General features: G+C 41.7%; 1 protein-coding gene and 1 non-coding gene across 2 annotated transcripts in view; both read right to left on the bottom strand.

Moving 5' to 3' along the window:
* The window catches only part of GNS (glucosamine (N-acetyl)-6-sulfatase), a 43,755-nt gene extending 27,308 nt beyond the window's left edge, over positions 1-16,447 (bottom strand). The window contains exons 1-6 of the mRNA XM_003926524.4: positions 16,092-16,447; positions 10,067-10,126; positions 6,007-6,213; positions 3,532-3,597; positions 2,683-2,781; positions 1,019-1,186 (exon numbers count right to left, since the gene is read on the bottom strand). Coding sequence (XP_003926573.1) covers positions 1,019-1,186; positions 2,683-2,781; positions 3,532-3,597; positions 6,007-6,213; positions 10,067-10,126; positions 16,092-16,283 — 792 coding nt within the window. The 5' untranslated portion in view covers positions 16,284-16,447. The remainder of the gene's footprint in view (positions 1-1,018; positions 1,187-2,682; positions 2,782-3,531; positions 3,598-6,006; positions 6,214-10,066; positions 10,127-16,091) is intronic.
* A 1,994-nt stretch (positions 16,448-18,441) lies between these two features.
* Positions 18,442-18,547, bottom strand: LOC120365217 (small nucleolar RNA U13). The gene has a single exon (XR_005580224.1). It is a non-coding gene; the product is annotated as a small nucleolar RNA U13 (small nucleolar RNA).
* Between the last annotated feature and the right edge of the window lie 1,725 nt (positions 18,548-20,272).

The following is a 20,272-nucleotide window of genomic DNA, read 5'->3' on the forward strand; positions in this document are numbered from 1 at the left end:
CTCAAACTATGATCCTCAAAGTGTTCTTTAATTATTAAGTTTGAGACATGCTATATAGCATATCTTCCTGCTAAAAATTTACATTTGATCATGAATAACTCTGAGAAGTCCTGTAGCAGAGTGACTTATTTAACTCACAGTTTCCAAACTTACTTAACCACGGAACTTTTTATTAACTTCTTTTGGAACACAGATTGAGAATGGTCCTCTAATTTAAAACGCAGTTCACTCAGCTTTAAAATTTTTATTTAACAAGCACATGCCTATAATGTGCCAGGCAATAAGCTAGTTGTTTCTATGTACTTGAATTCATAAAATAGTTCCATGAGGGATCAAGATCTCCCATTTCAGATGAAAAAAATGAAGTTAAGCATCTTGCTCATGGTCAGAACTGAGCTAGAAAGTGGTAGTTCTGGGTTCAAGACTCATTCTTTCTACAACAAGCAATTACAATTTCTGGATAACAGATCTGAGGCAATAGAAGCCTTCTGTCTTTGAACCAGGGAAATGTCTATACTTCAAGCCAAGGGAAGTATAAGTAATTGGCACATGAGGCAAATATGTGAGTTGTTGTGGCTTTTAATCATGTCACCTGCTCTGGTTCATTTTTCCATTCAACTTCCCTTTCCAACCATATTGCTCTGTGCCACCCCTTCTTCCCATACCTCAAGGCTAGTGAGGGCCACCAGGAGGCTGGTGCAGTCCCGGCTATGCCAGGAGGGAGGAGACCCAGTGCAGAGGTTACCAGGAGCGCCCAAGTGATATACTCCTATAACTGGGAAAGACGGCATTCTTTACCATTCCTGTCAACTCTCTAGCTGCTCACTGGATGAGTAGCAGGAACTTTACCTGTATTTGGAATGTAAGTTTATACTATCTGTTTTACTAGGGACAGGTACAATTACCTCTAAAAGATTGTGAAGAAAAACTCAGTAAATGGCTTAAAGCCTTCCTGACAAGTATATCATACAGCTAATCATGCTGAGTAGGGCTGAATACAAGGGTTAGGAGAAGCTACCGTTCCATGGATGTTGAAGTTCTTGTTTCTTGGTGCAAAGACGCTCTGGAAAGCCTTCTGGTACTGAGGTGCAGCTGTCCAAGGTGAATGAGGTGCTGGAGTGGCGATCATCATGAAGAAGGGCTCAAAGTTGGATTTGTAGTTCAGGAAGTCCAAGGAGACATTAGCCTGACACATACAAAGATTTGTCATCTCCTACCTTACCCAAAAGATGAGTATTTAATAGATAAATGTCCCCTAGCGAGCAGACAGTACAGGGTCATATTAGCTCTTAATCAACCTTAGCACATGATCTTATGTCATAGCCATTTGCAAGCATATTGTTGGAACAAATGTATTTGGTTTTTAGGCAACATTTTAAAACCTGAGGATACCAACATAAGAAGGCAATTAAGGTCTTGATTTTATATGACCTGGAAATCATGTTTCCCACAAAGAAGGAAACAGTAACTTGGCTATTTTAGTATTAACTTACACTAATGGAGATTATGGTATCTACATGTGATGCCTTAAAAAATGTAAAAGGAGAGTCAACTTAAAACAGTGGGAAAGGTAGATTAAGTTACCTTAACCTTATGAAAATATGTATAAAGTAGATGTCATAAATTATGCACTTAGGTAGCTAAGTGAATAATATTAGATTCAAATACATCCCACTAGGGCTTTAATTTACATGGACTTACATTTTTCCTTTGCTTATCAGGAGATACTTTATGAAAATGAAAGTATACTACATACATGTTGTTTTTCATTGTTCTGAAATAATTTCATTTATTCCCAACAATAACTCAAAAGACACTGACTATATCTATCTCCTATAGTCCCTCCATCCACCTTTCACTCCAGTCCTATCAGCTTCCTTGTGGTTTCTCAAATATGCCAGGCACACTCCTGCCTCAGGGCCCTCCCACTTACTGTTCCCTGACTCTGAGGCACTCTTCCCCCTGATCTATACAGCTCATTCTCACCTCCTTCCAGTTTCTGCTTAAATGTTGTCTAAGTAACCTCATACCCTAACTTATTTCTCTAACTGATGACCATCTAACAAGGCAACACATAAGACTGCGAGAGTGTGCATGTGTGAATAAAATTACCTTCCACAGAAGCAGGGATACTGCTTCATTTACTGCTGAAGACTCGCTATACTAGGTGCTGCACTATTGAGAGAATGAATATATAATACTATGGAAGACTGCTGTTAGGCATGCTTCCAAACAGGAAAGTCCCAATTTCACCTGCTTTCAGTAGTTTCTATATATAAATACCCAATGCCCAAATAAATCCAATATCCCTATCCCTCCACCCTCATAATGGGGCCTGTGAAGCTGCCATCTTGTAGCTTATGAGTAAAACTGGGGTCAAGAGTAGGAACCCTTATAAAGTAAAACCCCCTACAAAGTAATCTGTGTAGTCAAAGAGATTAACCTTTGGAAAGGAATTTGTTGCTAGAATTTCAAGAGCATTAGATCTGAGCCTGGCCTATACACAAAGAAAATACCCTCGGGAGTTTGTAATTAGCTGGAAATACTCTTGGGCAGTCAGACCAAGTTACTGTGCATTTACACTACGCAACACAAACAAGATTATGGGTTTTCTAGGCAGAGTCTACAATCAAATGTGAGCCAACTCTGTAAGGACAGAGCTACAAAGCTTCTGCAACTCACCAAAACATCTGTCAGGTAGTCCACACTATAGTTTTCACCATGCTTCCGTGCCTTTCCATTGATAGAGAGGGTGTAATTATAATACTTAGAATTCTTTTCCTATTAAAAAGAGGAAAGTCAAATTTGTCATGAGGTCAGTGTACAAAGTGGAAGTCTGAATCCATGCTGTGCTAAACTATACTCTGAGCCGTGGTAAGACATTAAAAAGATAATTACTCGAGTCGAATACTGAATTGGATTTTTTTGACTAGGCTTTTATTAAAGACTAGAAGTTTCAATTATATGTTCTAGTTTAAAAGCCAGAAGTAGATCAGGTAGAAAAGCAAACTACTTTGCTAAACTTTGTACGATGCAGGAAAAACATCCCAGAAAGGAAAGGACTGACTCGACTCATAAGTCAACAGACCCCCACCCTTTTTTTTTTTTTTTTTTTTTAAGAGACAGGGTCTCTCTTTCTCGCCCAGACTGGAATGCAGTGGCACAATCCTAGCTTACTGCAGCCTCAAATTCCTGGGCTCAAGTGATCTTCTCGCCTCAGCCTCCCAAGTAGCTGGGACTACAGGTGCGTGTCCACATCCAGCTAATTTTAAAATTTTCTGTTGAGATGGGGTCTCACCATTTTGCCCAGGCTGGTCTCGAACTCCTGAACTCAGGGTGATTCTCCTGTCTCTGCCTCCCAAAGTGTTGGGATTCTACGCATGACCCACTACACCTGGTCACAGCTCAATATACTTTAAGGTTTTAAAATAACTAATTGTAAAAGCAAATAAAGTTATATCAATGTCAGAGCTAAATTATTCTGCATCTGTAGGGCTGCAGATAATGTCATTAACTTCAATAATCACTCACCAAGGCATACCAGTAACTCCAGCCCAGAGGAACATGTTCTAGTCCACCTGCATCTGGGGCTCCATACTGAAAAGCAAGACAAGTAGGGACAATTACAAGTCCTTAGATATGACCAGACCAGAAAGAAAGAAATAGGAAATTTTTAGGTTTGTTTTTTTTTTTTTTTTTTTGTAGAGACAGGGTTTCTCCGTGTTGGTCAGGCTGCTCTTGAACTCCCCACCTCAGGTGATCCACTTGCTTTGGCCTCCCAAAATGCTGGGATTACAGGTGTTAGCCACCACACCTGGCCTAGAATCTTTTTAGACTAATGCCTGAAACACAGTAGGTGCTTAATTTCCCCAAATATAGACACTAGTCCAAAATAAACTAATAATCCCAGGAACGTCTAAAGCAGGAGTTGGCAGACTACAGCCAGTGAGCCAAATCTGGCCTGATGACTTTTTCATGGACAGCAAGCTAAGAATTTAACAATTTAAAAATATAAAAGTTAATCAAAATAGTATTTATGAAATGTGACAATTATATAAAATTCAAATTTCAATAATGATAGAGTTTTATTGTATCACAGCCACGATTCATTTACACAGTGTCTGTGGCTGCTTTCACGCTATAGTGGTAGAGCTGAATAGTAGCAACAGAGACATATGGCCTGCAATGCCCAAAATGTTTACTATCTGACCCACTACAGAAAAAGTCCACATAGCCTACCCCACATGGCCTATTCATGGGATGAATGCTGAGCGGCTGATAGCACAGACTGAATAGTCCAGCTGACCCTAAGCAGCCCAAATAATCAGACTATGAGCTACCAATTTATTGTATGTTGAATATCCCAAATCTGAAAATCTAAAACTTTTTGGGTGCCAACATAATACTCAAAGGAAATGTTCACTGGAGCACTTCAGATTTTTGGATTGGGACTGCTCAACCAGTAAGTATCATGCAAATATTTCAAAATCCAAAACACCCGAAATGCAAAACACTTCTGGTCCCAAGCATTTTGGATAAGGGATAATCTGTATTTCAGTTGCCCTGCAAACGAACCCCACTTTTAGAGATCAATTTATCTGATGAGATGAATAAAATAAACCACAGAATTATCCCACTTTATCCTTACAAGGTTTAATGCCACCCATTTAAGGCAGAACTTAATCCCTGAAAACAACATCTTTCTACTTTAAGTCTCTCCTAATTTTATATACACATCAGATGACCTTCAATATGCAAAGTAGTATAAGTTCTCTTTATGACCCATAGCCCCAACCAAATGACCCAGTACCCACAGTTCCTGTTTCTCATGATCCTTTTCAAACTGACTCAACTTCCTGCATACTTACAAGGTTGCAGATTCCCCCAATTACTTGGGGGAGGGGAGAATTAACAGAAAATTCAGATATCAAGATCTCTAGTAACTACAGATAAAGAGTATAAGTACATCTTCTCTGTCTTGAACCCTCAGTTTAACTCTAAGAGCTAACCCAAACAGTCTCAAATGTACTATTTCCTTTAAGCTTGGACTTTGGGTAAAAGCTAAGGCCAATGTGTGAATGTGGGCCCATGGAATCTGGCCTCAACGGTTCACCACAAGGTATCTCTCCATCCAGGTCTAGGAAGCTGGCGCACCAGCTGCTGGTCATACACTTTAATGACCTTCATATCCCAACTCTGGGTACTTTCTCTTTATCACGAATCTCTCCACATTTAGTTGCCACTTTTCACATTGGAAAATGAGTTAAGCATTAAGTTGTTATAATTCAGAAAAGATCCTAAGAAATCTGAGGAAAGATTCTAAGAGGAAAAATGTCTTCATTTAGATACTGATAATGGGGAAATGCAAACAAAGATACCATGACAGCTACATGACAAGCAGAATTCCTGAGGTAAAGGGAAGGAAGATGAATCAGACAGCAGCAGTCTTAGGACAATTTTAATTTTAATTTAATTTTATTTTTTTTGAGACGGAGTTTCGCTCGTTACCCAGGCTGGAGTGCAATGGCGCGATCTTGGCTCACTGCAACCTCCGCCTCCTGGGTTCAGGCAATTCTCCTGCCTCAGCCTCCCGAGTAGCTGGGATTACAGGCACACGCCACCATGCCCAGCTAATTTTTTGTATTTTTGATAGAGACGGGGTTTCACCATGTTGACCAAGATGGTCTCGATCTCCTGACCTCATGATCCACCCGCCTCAGCCTCCCAAAGTGCTGGGATTACAGGCGTGAGCCACCACGCCCGGCCGACAATTTTTAAATACATGCTCCTGGGACTACTGAAAGGAAAACCAAGGACCCAAATCAAGTAAACATGTACATGTGTACTTACATGAACATACTCCTTATTCTTGTTTAATGGGCAGATTCACAGAAAACAGTGTACATCAAAAAAAATCCTTTAATATTGTTACTAATAAAATTAACATGAATTACAGTCACATTTTAAATGCTATTGTATAAAAAAGAAAGAGATCATTCAACATACCTCATTTAAATATTTCCCTGCAAAAAAGGTTTGGTAACCACACATTGATCTGAGAATTGCTGGGAAAGTGTTTGGTTCCTGGATCTTCTGCCAGGACTTACTACTGCAGTTCCCCTCTAGAGTGTTGTTCACAACGTGATGATTATGTGGATACTTCCCTGTCAGGATACTGGCTCTGCTGGGGCAGCAAAGAGCACTTGGCACATACTACAAAGGAAAGGAAGCAAAAAGGACAAAGTCACACAAGAAAGATGGACTTCCCGTCACTGCTAAAGAGAGTAAAGAAAAGTTCCTTAATACTCTAACTTCAAATATGTAGTTTCCCATGGAATTTTTTTTTCTACACATGACATACTTGATGAGGGCACATTAACTTATGTGGTTAAGTCACATAGTGTAGACATCAACGCAGAGAGAACAAACTGAGAAAATGGATTTCTTTTTCACTTCCTTTCTTTCTGTAGGATAACAGCGATTCTAGTCTCATCTGCCATAGAGATCTTTTTTTTTTTTTTTTTTTTTTTTTTTTTGAGACAAGGTCTCACTGTCGCCCAGGCTGGAGTGCAGTGGTACAAGCGCAGTTCACTGCAGCCTTGACCTCCTGATGCAAGTGATCCTCCCACCTCAACCTCTCAAATAGCTGGGAGTATAGAAGCGTGTCACCACTCCTGGCTAATTTTTTAAATTTATTTTTTATTTGTAGAGACAATGTTCTTACTGTGTTGTCCAAGCTCATCTCAAACTCCTGGATTCAAGTGATCCTTCCACTTTGGCCTCCCGAAGTGCTGGGATTATAGGTGTGAGCCACTGCACCCAGCCGGAAATATTATTTATACACAAGGAGCACAGCAAGGTGAGAGATGGGTTTTAACCAAAGACAAATACTACTACTTGGATCTAATTGAGACATAGCGGTTCATTTGCAGGCCGATCCACAGCTTTATACATTTCCTGTGTCAATTTATACAGGAAAAGTTTTTCCTACTGTAATTATATTTCCATTAGCTACTGTCAGCAACCTATTCTCCCCATTCTACTCAATCATACTGGTACAAATCACCAAGCCAGTTCATAGAAAGGTAATACTAGCTTATACTTGCACCAGCAGGGAAAGGTCATTCAAGCACATGCTTATGCCAAAATTGGGTATTATCCTTTTTAAATATTTGCAATTTTTTCTGCCTTTCAAGTTAGATTTGGCATTTTTAAATAATAGTGAGGATGAACATTCTCCCCCATGTACTGATTGTGTTTATGTGAATGGTTTGTTCATACGCTTTGCTCATTTTTTTCCTCCTGGCTGCTGGCCTCTTGCTACATAAAATTTAAGTTAAGAAAGGATTCAGTCATGTTACAAATACTTCCCATTTTTACTTTTGCCTTTTAATTTTATTAGATGTTTGACTTTTTTAGTTTAAATTGGAAACTCCTAACTCTTCCCCTTTTTGTTTTTTGATGAATTTTACGGTCAGTACACAGCTTATCTTAGTATTACATTTTAGCATCTGGTAGAACAATTTCTCTCTTTTTTTTTTCTTTTTGGAGACAGTCTTACTCTGTCCCCCAGGATGGAGTATACTGGTCAATATCAGCTCACTGCAACCTCTGCCGCCTCAGGGTTAAGCAATCCTCCCACCCCAACTTCCCAAAGTACATGGGACCACAGGCGTGCACCACCATTTAAGTATTTTTATAGATATAGGGTCTTGCCATGTTGCCCAGGCTGGTCCCAAACTCCTAAGTTCAAGCAATCCATCTGCCTCAGCCTCCCAAAGTGCTGGGATTACAAACATGAGCCACTGTAATTTAAAAAAAAAAAAAAAAAAAAAATTAACTTATTTATTATTCCAGGTAACTTTGGGAATCACTTGAGTCTAAAATAATCTTGATAGAATTACAACTAGAATAAATATATTATATAATATTGTGTCTTAGCTGAGCACAGTGGCTCACACCTGTAATCCAAGCTATTTGGGAAGCTGAAGCAGAGGATCACTTGAGGCCAGGAGTTTGAGACCAGCCTGGGCAACAGGAGCAAGACCTTGTCTCTCAAAAAAAAAAAAAGTGAAAAAAAATTAGCTGAGTGTGGTGATGCATGTCTATAGTCCCAGTTACTTGGGAAGCTGAGGTGGGAGAATCATCTGAGCCCAGGAGTTTGAGTTCAAGTCTTCAGTGAGCTATGCCACTGCACTCCAACATGGGTGATAGAATGAGACCCTATCTCAAAAAAAAAAAAAAGGAAGAAATGAAATGTATGTAAAATGATGTGCCTATCTATGTATCAAACGTTTTTTATCTTACCACTCACATTGTTTTGTCACTTAACTTACATAGGTCATAGTCATTTCTGGCCCCAACCAGTGATTCTTAGAAAGTTAATAAATTATGAATGAGGCAGGGCATGGCAGCTCACATCTGTAATCCTAGCATTTTGGGAGGCCGAGGTAGGAGGATCACTTGAGCTCAGGAGTTCCAGACCAGCCTGGGCTAACACAATATGATCTTGTCTCTATCTTTACATAAAAGAAAAATAAGTAATTATGAATAAGGTATTTTCTTTGTTCCCAACCTTCTATTTTTCTCACTGATCACATGGAAGAAAGTTATTTTTATTTTTTCATGTTTATCTTGCTGAATTCTAGTGATTTTAAGTTTTTCAGTAATTCTCCTGTGTTTCCTAGATAGAAAATCCAAACAAGCAGAAAGAATTTTTCCAATATTTTTACCTCTGATTTCCATAAGACCTAATGGCAATGAGTAGACAGTCCGGAATAACATTAAATGGAGCCCTTGTTTTATCCCTAACAGCAATTGCCCTGAGTCTTTCACCTTATGTATTTGTTTGAAATATTCATCATTGTCAGGAAGTACTCTTACTATAGCTTAATGTGTTACCAGGAAAAGATGCTAAAATTTCACAGTACTTTCAATATCCATTAGGAAGAACATTCAATTTTCCTTCTTTCAATAATTTATACCATGTCGATAGACATATAATAACCAACATCATGTAGTATTTACTATAATAAGGCAGGCGTTGGCTGGGCATGGTGGCTCACGCCTATAATCCCAGCACTTTGGGAGGCTGAGGTGGACGGATCACTTGAGGTCAGGAGTTCAAGACCAGCCTGGCTAACATGGTGCAAACTCATCTCTACTAAAAACAAAAAAAATTAGCTGGGCATGGTGGTGGGCACCTGTAATCCCAACTACCTGGAAAGCTGAGGTAGGAGAATTGCTTGACCCCAGGAGGTGGAGGTTGCAGTGAGTCAAAATTGCACCACTGTACTCCAGCCTGGGCAACAAAGTGAGAATTCGTCTCAAAAAAAAAAAAAATAAATAAAAAAGTCAGTGCTCTACACATATTAACTCAACTTCACAACAACTCTGAAGGAGATTTTGGTACTCCCTTTTATAAAGCGGGAGAAAAAGGGCCAGAGAGTTTAAATAATTTGTCCAAGGTCATGCTGCTAGACAAGAGACAGAGAGGTTATTCCAGACTAGTTTGGTTCCAGAGTCTTGAGTACTTCAACATAACACTATGCTACTGTTCAAGGGATTTCCTGAGAGTACGCTACCCTTACATTCCTAGAATACCATTCACTTTGTTATGTACATGGTTGAAAATCAATTGCTGATATTGTGTTTTGAATCTTTGCATCTATATTTACGGTTGGGGTGTGTGTGTGTGTGTGTGTGTGTGTGTGTGGCTGGCTATTTGTCAGTTGGTTATCAGGATTGTGTTTTTACCATAGAAAAGGTAACACATACGTATTACATGATTTTTTACAATCCATTTTCAAATCTCAAACGATGAAGTTTAAAATTCTCTAGTTCTGAGACTGGCTTAGAAATATCTGCAGTTAATCTTCAATTTATAAGAGGTAATATTTCAATTAAAAGAGTTTATATCACATTAAATCCTTCCTTCAGATGAAGTATTGAACAAGGAAAAAAAAAAGCAAATAGATCATACCAGATTCCCGAGAAGAGAGTTTCTTCTCAAGCTACAAACATGATTAGGTTAGGTTAACAAAATAGAATTAGCCGTAAAACTTACAGCACTGGAAAAAGTTATCCCCATCTCTCCGATGAGTGCTCTGGTTTTCTTTAGTGGTGTCTATAAAAGTAAGTAAATATCCATTAGACAATTTCTTCCAATAAATTAAGACACAAAGAATTCCTGTTTTGTTACATCTTAATCTTTAATTTCTAAACGGTCAGCGCTAAGCAACAGCCAAATAGAGTCCTGTATGATTCTAGAGACAGGTTTGGCTCCAGCCAGCTCCACCCTGTTTTGTAAAAGTATAGGAGGTCAAAATGCTTGCAGGAAGGGAAAGTTCAGTTGGTGGCAGTAACATCTTCGTGCCTTTATAGTTATCAACCCCCAGATAAGGCAGATAGGGCAGACCTATCTCAATGAATTAATCTTCAGAAATAGGATGTGGGAAATGATATAAAGGGAGTCTTCCGCCCTATGAAACAGAAGACAACAGTGGTATTCTGAAAGTCAAACAGGGCCCCAGGGCTCAGAGACTGATTCAAACTTCACACACTCAGTGGTGCAGGCCAGATGCACACTGTTCAACTACAGCGACTGCCATCTGCATAGATCCACTAACACTTCAGGATAAGGGCTTGAACCAGGCGGTAAGCAGGTGTATGCAGAACACTGTCAGGCAAAAGCCTACTCAAACAACTTTATGTCCTTGCTTTTCATCTTTTCTTCAAAATCTAAGAACTTTACAAGTACAGAGAACAATTAACTTCACTCTACAATGAGGATGAAAGTGTGAAGACAGTCATTTCAATACAAATGAAAGGAACACTAATATTCTTCAGATTCCAGACAGCAAAAAGCACCACTGAAGAGGTTGTTTTAGTTGTAATACGGGTCACTTCATGACGATTCTGAAATGCCTTTGAAACCTAAGACCATTCTGAATGCAGTTTTAAGTATATTTTGTTTTATAATAATTCCTTAAAGATCGCTAATCTAAATATATAACTAGGTAAAATAGAAGCCTCAATTTCAATATATAAATAATTTTCCATCATTTAATATAAATACAAAATCTATGGAATCCATAAGCTCAAAAGGATGAGAATTCTAATTTATCCAAAAAAAGCTCTGAAATTTCATGCGTAGATACAGAAGAGGCTGCCACGAGATGCTGGAGATGCAGAAGATCTTTGCCAACCTTCCAAAGCAAGGTCAGCAGTCATGCTCTCCTCAGAGCATCACCGGGTACCACCCTCAGGAAAAGAATACCGGGCTCACTGAAACACTGGTTTGATAAAAAACCTGAGTTACTATGAGGACATTCGAAGGCGAAATGAGGATTCAAAGGGTAAGTGGAGAAAAGGACCATCAGAGTTTATTGTATGGGACTTCTTGTTAAACTGTCTGATAAATATGTAAAACTATGAAAGAATATCTGATTTACAGGAAAACTGTGTAATACCATTTATTAAACACAACATGTTCCAGGCATTAACCTAGGCAGTGGTGGACAGAGGATAGATGGTCCTTGGCTGCATGATTCCAGCACTCTTGGGGACGTAAAACAACTAACAGGTAAACAGTTATTTCAGGTGGTGATAAGTGCTATGAAGAGAATAAACCAGGATGATGTGATTGTAGCTGGTGGGAGGAAAAGGGAACTACTTTAGATGGGTGGTCAGGAAAGGCCTCTCTTTCCAAAGATAGCTTCAGTATGGAAAGCCATGTGATGAGGAGTCAGTCATGCAAAGATTCAGAAGGTGTTTCAGGCTGGGTATGTAGGTACGAGGGCTGCCAGAGGAAGGAGAGAGACACCTGGGAGGAAGAGAAAAGCCGGCGTGGCGATAGAAGCAGCTTAGGAAGGAAAAGTGAGAATGAGGTTAAGATGAGGTCAGAGAGGCAGGCAGGAGTCAGTCACGTGGAGTGGAACAGCAGTTTAGACTTTAGGTCCAATAAGGTGGCTCACACCTGTCATCCCAGCACTTTAGAAGGCAGAAGCAGGAGGACTCTTTGAGGCCAGGAGTTCGAGAGGAGCCTGAGCAACATAGCAAGACTTGCCTCTACAAAAAATTCAAAAATTAGCTGGGTTTGGTAGTGCGTGCTTGTAGTCCCAGCTACTTGAGAGGCCGAGGTGGGAGGATTGTTTGGGCCCAGTTCGAGGCTGTAATGAGCTATGATTGCACCACTGTACTCCCCCGCTAGAGGAGAAGAGATCTTGTCTCAAAAAAAAAAAGTAGTTTGTATTAACTGTAATATTTACACTGCTAACAATAGTACAAAAGATAACCTAATCTGTGCTTAACTGAAAAAGTCCTAAACAAGAAACCATACTGTACCCTAAATGTGTATGTGTCTCTATGCTAATCAGAATGTAAAATGAACCCTTAAGATCTAAGCAAAGATCTAACAAAAAACTTGTATGGTCAAGTTAAGGCCATACAAGTCTTTAAGCAGCAGCCAGTCTAATGCTCTCATATGGGCAAACGTGTTACTCTGCTCATCCCAAGGAGAATCTTTTTCATTAAAACCCCAAAGAGTCACTTACTTTCCTGGTTCCATGTATAGCTGCTCTGAAACGACAATTCTGATAATTCTGTGGCTAACAATGGAAATTGTTTTGCTTTCAGTGAAGCAATGAAATAGTTCCTTCTTCCCCAGCTGGGTGCAGTGGCTCACGCCTGTAATCCTAACACTTTGGGAGGCCCAAAGTGGGCGGATCACTTGTCAAGAGTTCAAGATCACTGTGGCCAACATGGTGAAACCCGTCTCTACCAGAAATACAAAAATTAGCCGGGTGTGGTGGAGGGTCCCTGTAATCCGGGCTACTTGGGATGCTGAGGCAGGAGAATCGCTTGAACTGGGAAGGCAGAGACTGTGGTGAGCCAAGATCGTGCCACTGCACTGCAGCCTGGGTGATGCTCCTTCCCTCACTTGCCTGAGGTTTTGGCCAAATGTCACTTTTCTTAAATGATTTATTTTATTTTATTTTTTTTGAGACAGAGTCTCTCTCTGTTGCCCATGCTGGAGTGCAGGGGCACGATTTTGGCTCACTGCAACCTCCACCTGCCAGGTTCAAGTGATTCTCCTGCCTCAGCCTCCCAAGCAACTGGGACTACAGGCACACACTACCATGCCTGGCTAATCTTCGTATTTTTAGTAGAGATGGGGTTTCACCATCTGGTCAGGCTGGTCTCGAACTCCTGACCTCATGATCTACCTGCCTCCACCTCCCAAAGTGCTAGGATTACAGGCGTCAGACGCAGTGCCTGGCCGTGAATGATTTTAAAAAGAGCAACTTATGCTTCTGTGAAGAATACTGTGTCCTCCACACTATAATGATGTTTAAGTAAAATCAAGAAAGATTTAAGTAAAGTTCCCTGGCAAAATAAAAAATGAAAACAGAGTCCCACAGATATTTGGAACAAATAAAATTAAATGTTAAAGACAATGCTACTATATCAAAGAGAATTTCCAAGACACCTGAAAAATTCCACTATGAATCTAAGTCATGTTATAAGTGCTGTCTACAATCCTTTGACCAGAGTTAGTCTGGTGGGGGTTGACCACTGTTTATTTTGCCAATGATGGCAGCAATCTGTAATCTTTTTTAGGTTAGAGCTCTCTTTCCACAGAAATGAAGACATTATACACAAAATTTTACATGTAAATTAAGGAGTTCCATGAAGTCACTGGCATCCCCGAAGGTCACCTGCAGACTCTCTGACCTATGGTGTGATTACGCTGGTGTGGGTATGTGGAATGAAATCTGATTATTATCACAGTATTCTAGAATAGGAGAAAAAGCATGGTGCTCTGAGATTAGCTACCCAGGCTTTGGCCAGTATTAGCTATATGAACCCTAGCCAAGTCACTTAACCACCTTCCAGGTTTAGTTTCCTTTTAAGATAGGAATACTACGCACAGCAGAGGACTCGTGACGAAGCACAAGAATAAAAATCCTAATACTCTGCTTGGCTCCAAGTAAGTTCTTAAATACCCTTGTCTTAGCTCTTCCCTTTGGAGTCCTCTTTGACAATTAGTGGTAGAATATTCTGAAAAAGGCTAGAAGAGAAGCCAGAATTCTTGAGTTGGGAACATTAAGCTTGCCTTGTCTCCTCCACTCAATTTTGGTACCTGTTTCCAGTAGAAACACCTATTAAAAAAAAGAATCTGGGCCGGGGCACTGGCTTATGCAGGTAATCCCAACACTTTGGGAGGTTGAGGTGGGTGGATTACTTGAGTCCAGGAGTTCAAGGCTGGCTTGGGCAACATGGAGAAATGCTGTTTCTACAAAATATTTAAAAATTAGCTGAATGTGGTGGCATGTGCCTGTAGTTCCAGCTACTAGAGGAGGCTGAGGCAGGAGGACTGCTTGAGACTAGGAATTCAAGGTTGCAATGACTCTCGATTGCACCAGTGCACTCCAGCCTGGATGACAGAGCAAGACCCCGACTCAAAAACAAACAAACAAACAAACAAAACTGCTACTGGCTTAAAGAAGCAAATAGGATTAACATACTAAAAGGAAGAGACCTCAAATACACACAGACTACAGCTGTGGTTGATAAAAATTGAAGAAACTGAATTGTAAATACCTTATATTTAAACAATGAATTTTGTTTTCAACAGCTATAAAAGCTTGACGTTTTGACCGAGAACTTTAGTCACTGCTAGAGAAGACTTGCTTTTTCTGGACAAAACACTCGACGACACAGTTTGTTGTTGTTGTTTTTAAATAAAAAAGGAATTCTGTGAGCAGACAAAATAGTAAAAGAGTAGTAAAACTAAAGTGCAAGAGGAAAATTAAATCAAGACTTGTCAACATGGCTTGTTAGAAACTAAAAGACAATGAAGCATATACGGCAGGAAGAAATGTGTAGTCAAAATGCAAACATCTTAGACATCAGCTGTAAAAGACTCTCAAGCTCTTGAGCACAACCTATTTTACAACTCAGTAATGTAGATAGACAACTCAGGAAGATAGGCAGATGGACATAATTACCTTTATCAAGTGTAACACACACACACACACACACACACGGACATTTTTTATTCTACTGTATTCCGGAGGAAATGAAAAATGTTGGTAGCTACTCAATAAACTGATTTCACAACTCACTCACGGATTGGGACCAGCGGTTTGAAGGACACTAAGTTAGGGTGTGTAACTAACTACACAAGCAAAGTTAGGAACGTCTTGCTGGAGTATTTCATTTCATAGTCTCAGCATTCAGCTGAAAGCAAAAAGAACTGAAACCAAATAAAGCAATAAAGCATTTGGTTTTAAAGCGAAGAGAGGAATGCTGAACCCAAGGTCAGAGGACTCTGCCTCAACTACTCATGTGTATTGGGCAAGTTGCTTTCTTGGCCTCCACGGGGAAGGGATTGGAGTGGATGTTTCCAAAGGTCACACATTCCAGAATTCTGCAATACACAAGCAAAATTAACTCGGGAGGAAAAAAATGAAGTCTTGTGACAACACCCATTAGACAGAAAATGAAACACTGACAGTCTCTAATTGAACACCTGATGGTGTTCAATTAGACCAACTGAATTTTGATTCTTGTGAGGCAAAACACACCCTCAATAGTTTGACGGTATGCCTACCAGATCAGTGTACTTCAGGCTTATTTTTACAGATATCAGACACAGACATTGTACACAGGCACAAACGCAGAGGTGGCCTAGCTCCCTCATAAAGGGGACTGGACTTGTCTTTTGATCCTCTAATCCAAAAGAAAAACAATCAGGGCTTGAGTGCTCTTAGCCAGCACCTGATCCTCATTGGTTCAGCCCATCCTCCACCGGTCTCCACATGTTTATCTTCAGATATTAATGTAAACTCCACAGCAGTACAGTCCTACCTAGAAGCTGTGTGTGCAGTACGCATGTGCCTCAATACAGAAGGGAAAAGAGTCTTGCAGTCCCTTAACCGGCGTAAAGGGCCTCAGGTGGTAAAACCAAACCTATCCAGGGTCAAGACAGCCAGTATGGGGAGTGGGGGTGGGGACCGGGAAAGAGAGCAAGACACCGGGGAGTCAGCCCGAGAGATGGAGGGGCGGGGCAGAAACAGAAGAGTTACCATGCCGCCGAGCACTTCGTCCTGGTCGTCCGTGAGGAGCAGCACCACGTTGGGCCTCCGGGTTCCCGCCGCCACCCCGGAGACCCCCAGGCAGCCGCCCAGCACGAGCAGAAGCAGCGCTGGGCTGCAGGAGGGCAGGTGGCGGGCGCTGCCCCACCGGGGCCGACCTGGGGCTAGAGGCAAAAGCCGCATGGCCGACAGCCTCCGGGGGGACCCCGGGACAGGAACAAGGGACGCACAGGTAGCTGAAAGGCGACAGGCCGACCAGCCGAAGGAAGAAAAAGCCGTGCCTTGAAGGCCAGGGGCTGGGGTCAGGCGTTTTCTCTCTGGGCGCGATCACGTGAGCTGGGGAAGGGGCGGAGCACGCTGCGCGGTCACGTGACTGTCGCGTGGGCGGGGCCTAGGGCGGGCGCAGCCGGGAGGGAGGTGCCGGGCAGCTGCGGAAAAGGGGCGGAGAAATGGGAAAAAGGGCGGAGAACCGGGAAAAGGTCATGACCCGTGCGTACTTCGTGCGCAGGCTCGGTTCGCGTTTCTGAGTGCTTGGTGGAAAGATTTAAACGGAGGAAAGAGACGATGAAAAGCAGGAAAGAATTGGCAAATACTGACCAACCGATTAGGGAAGAGAAAGGAGGACTATACCTACCAGATTTTAATATCAGCTGATGGGGAAAGTGGACTCTACCATATTGGATCCCCGAATGGACGGGCACTTATTCAAGGTCCCCATGTTTAATCGTTTTTAGTTTTCTCTACAACTTGTGAGATAAGTCTTAACATTCTCGTTTGGCTCAGCCATTAAATTCGGAACTGGCTTCCAATTCAGCTGTTTTAACTCCAAAGCCTGATTATGTTCTACTTTCCTCAGCTGACATTGTAGTTACAATTTAGGGATGTCCTGACAGTTTTATCCTAATGTTCCTTGGTAACTTTTTTAACACTCTCTTGGAAAATGTTGGAGGATGTGCATGAACAAAAACCTTGTAAGGTGGTCTTCCAATGGCATTATTATTATTATTATTATTATTATTATTATTATATTTTTGAGAGGAGTCTTGCTCTGTTGCCTAGGCTGGAGTGCAGTGGCGTGATCCCGGCTCACTGGAACCTCCGCCTCCCGGATTCAAGCGATTCTCCTGCCTCAGCCTCCTGAGTAGCTGAGATTACAGGCGTGTGCCACAACACCTGGTTAATATATATATTTTTTGGTTTCTTGTCTTTTATTACTGGCGTCAGCTAGGACTATACGTGGCCTTAAACGTCATGCACTGATGGACAGAAGAGAAAAAAGGATAAAAAAAGGACAAAGGAGGGGAAAGAGGAGCAGCAGTGAAAACCTGTAATAAAAACTCTTCTTAATTTATAGGTAAGTTTTGGCATTTTTATATCCAACACCTCCTCCCACCCCTAAAGTTCCAACCAAAGTGAGAGGATCACAGGGTGCCCCGGCCAGGTGTTCTGCACTCCCTCACAGGCTGCCGTGAGAGGCAGCTTGTGGGTTTAATTCTTTTGTATGTGTTTTACATTTTTTCACTTTCTTTAAATAATCACTTCTTGACTCTTAGACGTTCCGGTTCACAGGGGTGACGTAGTTGCGGGGAAACATGCCGGTCTGGCCGTGGCACGCTCCTTTCCACCAGTTGGGGTCTGAGTTATCCATGACATGGATAAAATCTCCCCGGCGGAAGCCCAGCTCTCTGTCCTCCTGGGATCAAAGTCAAAGAGGGCCTGGACGTATGTCGGCTGCTGTGGCACCTGTTCTATGTCCCGCGGGAATATCTGGTCTGTGAAAAGTTCCTCATCAGAGAGAAATTTTTATATTTTTAGTAGAGACAAGATGTCACCATTTTGGTCAGCCTGATCTCAAATTCCTGACCTTGTAATCTGCCCGTGTCGGCCTCCCAAAGTGCTGGAATGTAACCTGTAAGGTGTGAGCCACTGTGCCCGTACCCCCAACCCCATCGCATTATTAAGTAATCTTTAGCGAGGAATATCCCATGATACTAGCTCCAAGTATTTTGTGGTCGCTCTGGAACAATTCGACTTTGCCCCTCTGCGGACGTCTGTAGAAACAGAGATCTTACTGGCAAGGTGAACTGTTAAGTTTTTCCCAGACCAATGTAACAGGGTGTACCTCCTTGCTGGTAAAAGTATTTTCTCTGAGCTGAACTATCTGCCAAGAAGAGTCTCTTAAAACTCGTGAAAACTGTCCCAGAACTTAAAAGTGAGATAAATTTTAAAAAGGAAAAAAACTCGTGAAGACACTGTACTATAAGGTAAAAGTGATGATGGAAACACTTTGAAACCTCATGTGTACAAGGATAGGGCTATTCTTTTATTACTTTTTTTTTCACTACAGAGGGGTAATGTGTGGAGTCCTAACAAGGTTTGAAGTAGGGGTCGTAACTCACACATTAGTGTGAAAACCGAATCATCACACTAATGAACCACAAAAGGATCTTAATACTTTTTTAAAAGTAAGCCTACAGAAGGCAAAAGAAACTTTAAAAAAATGAAGTAGAGTTTTTCTGCAAGAAACAGTTTTGCCAGAAATATGGTCAGAACAGTTCCTAGACAACCAGAATACACTTGGTTACGGCCTTGGCCTAGGCCAATTTTTCAAGCTGGTTAGAATAACTAATCCTTATGTGTTCAGGTTTCAAGACTTCCAGGAAGACTTTCATGCACAAAAAAAGGACCTGTCATTCACATTGATGCCCCAAATTGTAAAATTGTTTTTTCTTTTTCAGGGTTAAACTATTTGAGGCCAGAAATTGTGTAATTAGTTCCACACTTTGTTCAGGATGCTGCTGTCAGAGGCATTTGAAGGAGAGCAACTCCATCTTGAATGGCGGCTGGGTAAAATAAGGCTGAGACCCGCTGGGCTGCATTCCCAGATGGTTAGGCATTTTAAGTCACAGGATGAGATGGGAGGTCAGCACACTATACAGGTCATAAAGACCTTGCTGATGAAACACATAGCAGTAAAGAAGCCGGCTAAAACCCACCGAAGCCTAGGTGGCAATGAGAGTGACCTCTGGTAGTCCTCACCGCGACACTCCCACCAGCAGCATGACGGTTTACAAATGGGAACATCAGGAATTTACCCTACATGGTCTAAAAAGGGGAGGCATGAATAATCCACCCGTTGTTCAGTGTATCATCAAGAAATAACCATAAAAATGGGCAACCAGTAGCCCTCAGCTGCTTTGCCTATGGAGTAGCCATTCTTTTTTTTTTTTTTTTTTTTTTTTTTGAGACGGAGTTTGGCTCTTGTTACCCAGGCTGGAGTGCAATGGCGCGATCTCGGCTCACCGCAACCTCCGCCTCCTGGGTTCAGGCAATTCTCCTGCCTCAGCCTCCTGAGTAGCTGGGATTACAGGCACGCGCCACCATGCCCAGCTAATTTTTTTGTATTTTTAGTAGAGACAGGGTTTCACCATGTTGACCAGGATGGTCTCGATCTCTCGACCTCGTGATCCACCCGCCTCGGCCTCCCAAAGTGCTGGGATTACAGGCTTGAGCCACCGCGCCCGGCCGGAGTAGCCATTCTTTTATTCCTCTACTTTCATAATAAACTTGCTTTCACTTTATGGTCTTGTCCCGAATTCTTTCTTGCTCGAGATCCAAGAACGCTCTCTTGGGGTCTGTTCTGGTAACACTGCTGCACTAATGCTGAAGAGACACTGTTCCTCTTTCAAGGAATTTGCAGTCTAATGGCAGAGAGATGGACAAACCAATAGTCACAGAAGTATATGATTACAAATAGACTTGCTATGAAGGAAAAGTAAAGGGTGCAATTAGCATTGAAGAGAGTGGGAGGCTGACTTAGTCTAAGGTGCCCCGAGGAAGTGATCTTAGCATGAAATCTGAAGTTCGAGTAGGAGATAATTTGTTTTTTTTTTTTTTTTTTTTTGAGACGGAGTTTCGCTCTCGTTACCCAGGCTGGAGTGCAATGGCGCGATCTCGGCTCACCGCAACCTCCGCCTCCTGGGTTCAGGCAATTCTCCTGCCTCAGCCTCCTGAGTAGCTGGGATTACAGGCACGAGCCACCATGCCCAGCTAATTTTTTGTATTTTTAGTAGAGACGGGGTTTCACCATGTTGACCAGGATGGTCTCGATCTCTTGACCTCATGATCCACCCGCCTCGGCCTCCCAAAGTGCTGGGATTACAGGCTTGAGC

Source organism: Saimiri boliviensis, chromosome 7 (genome assembly GCF_048565385.1).
Source record: "Saimiri boliviensis isolate mSaiBol1 chromosome 7, mSaiBol1.pri, whole genome shotgun sequence".
Taxonomy (NCBI): domain Eukaryota; kingdom Metazoa; phylum Chordata; class Mammalia; order Primates; family Cebidae; genus Saimiri; species Saimiri boliviensis.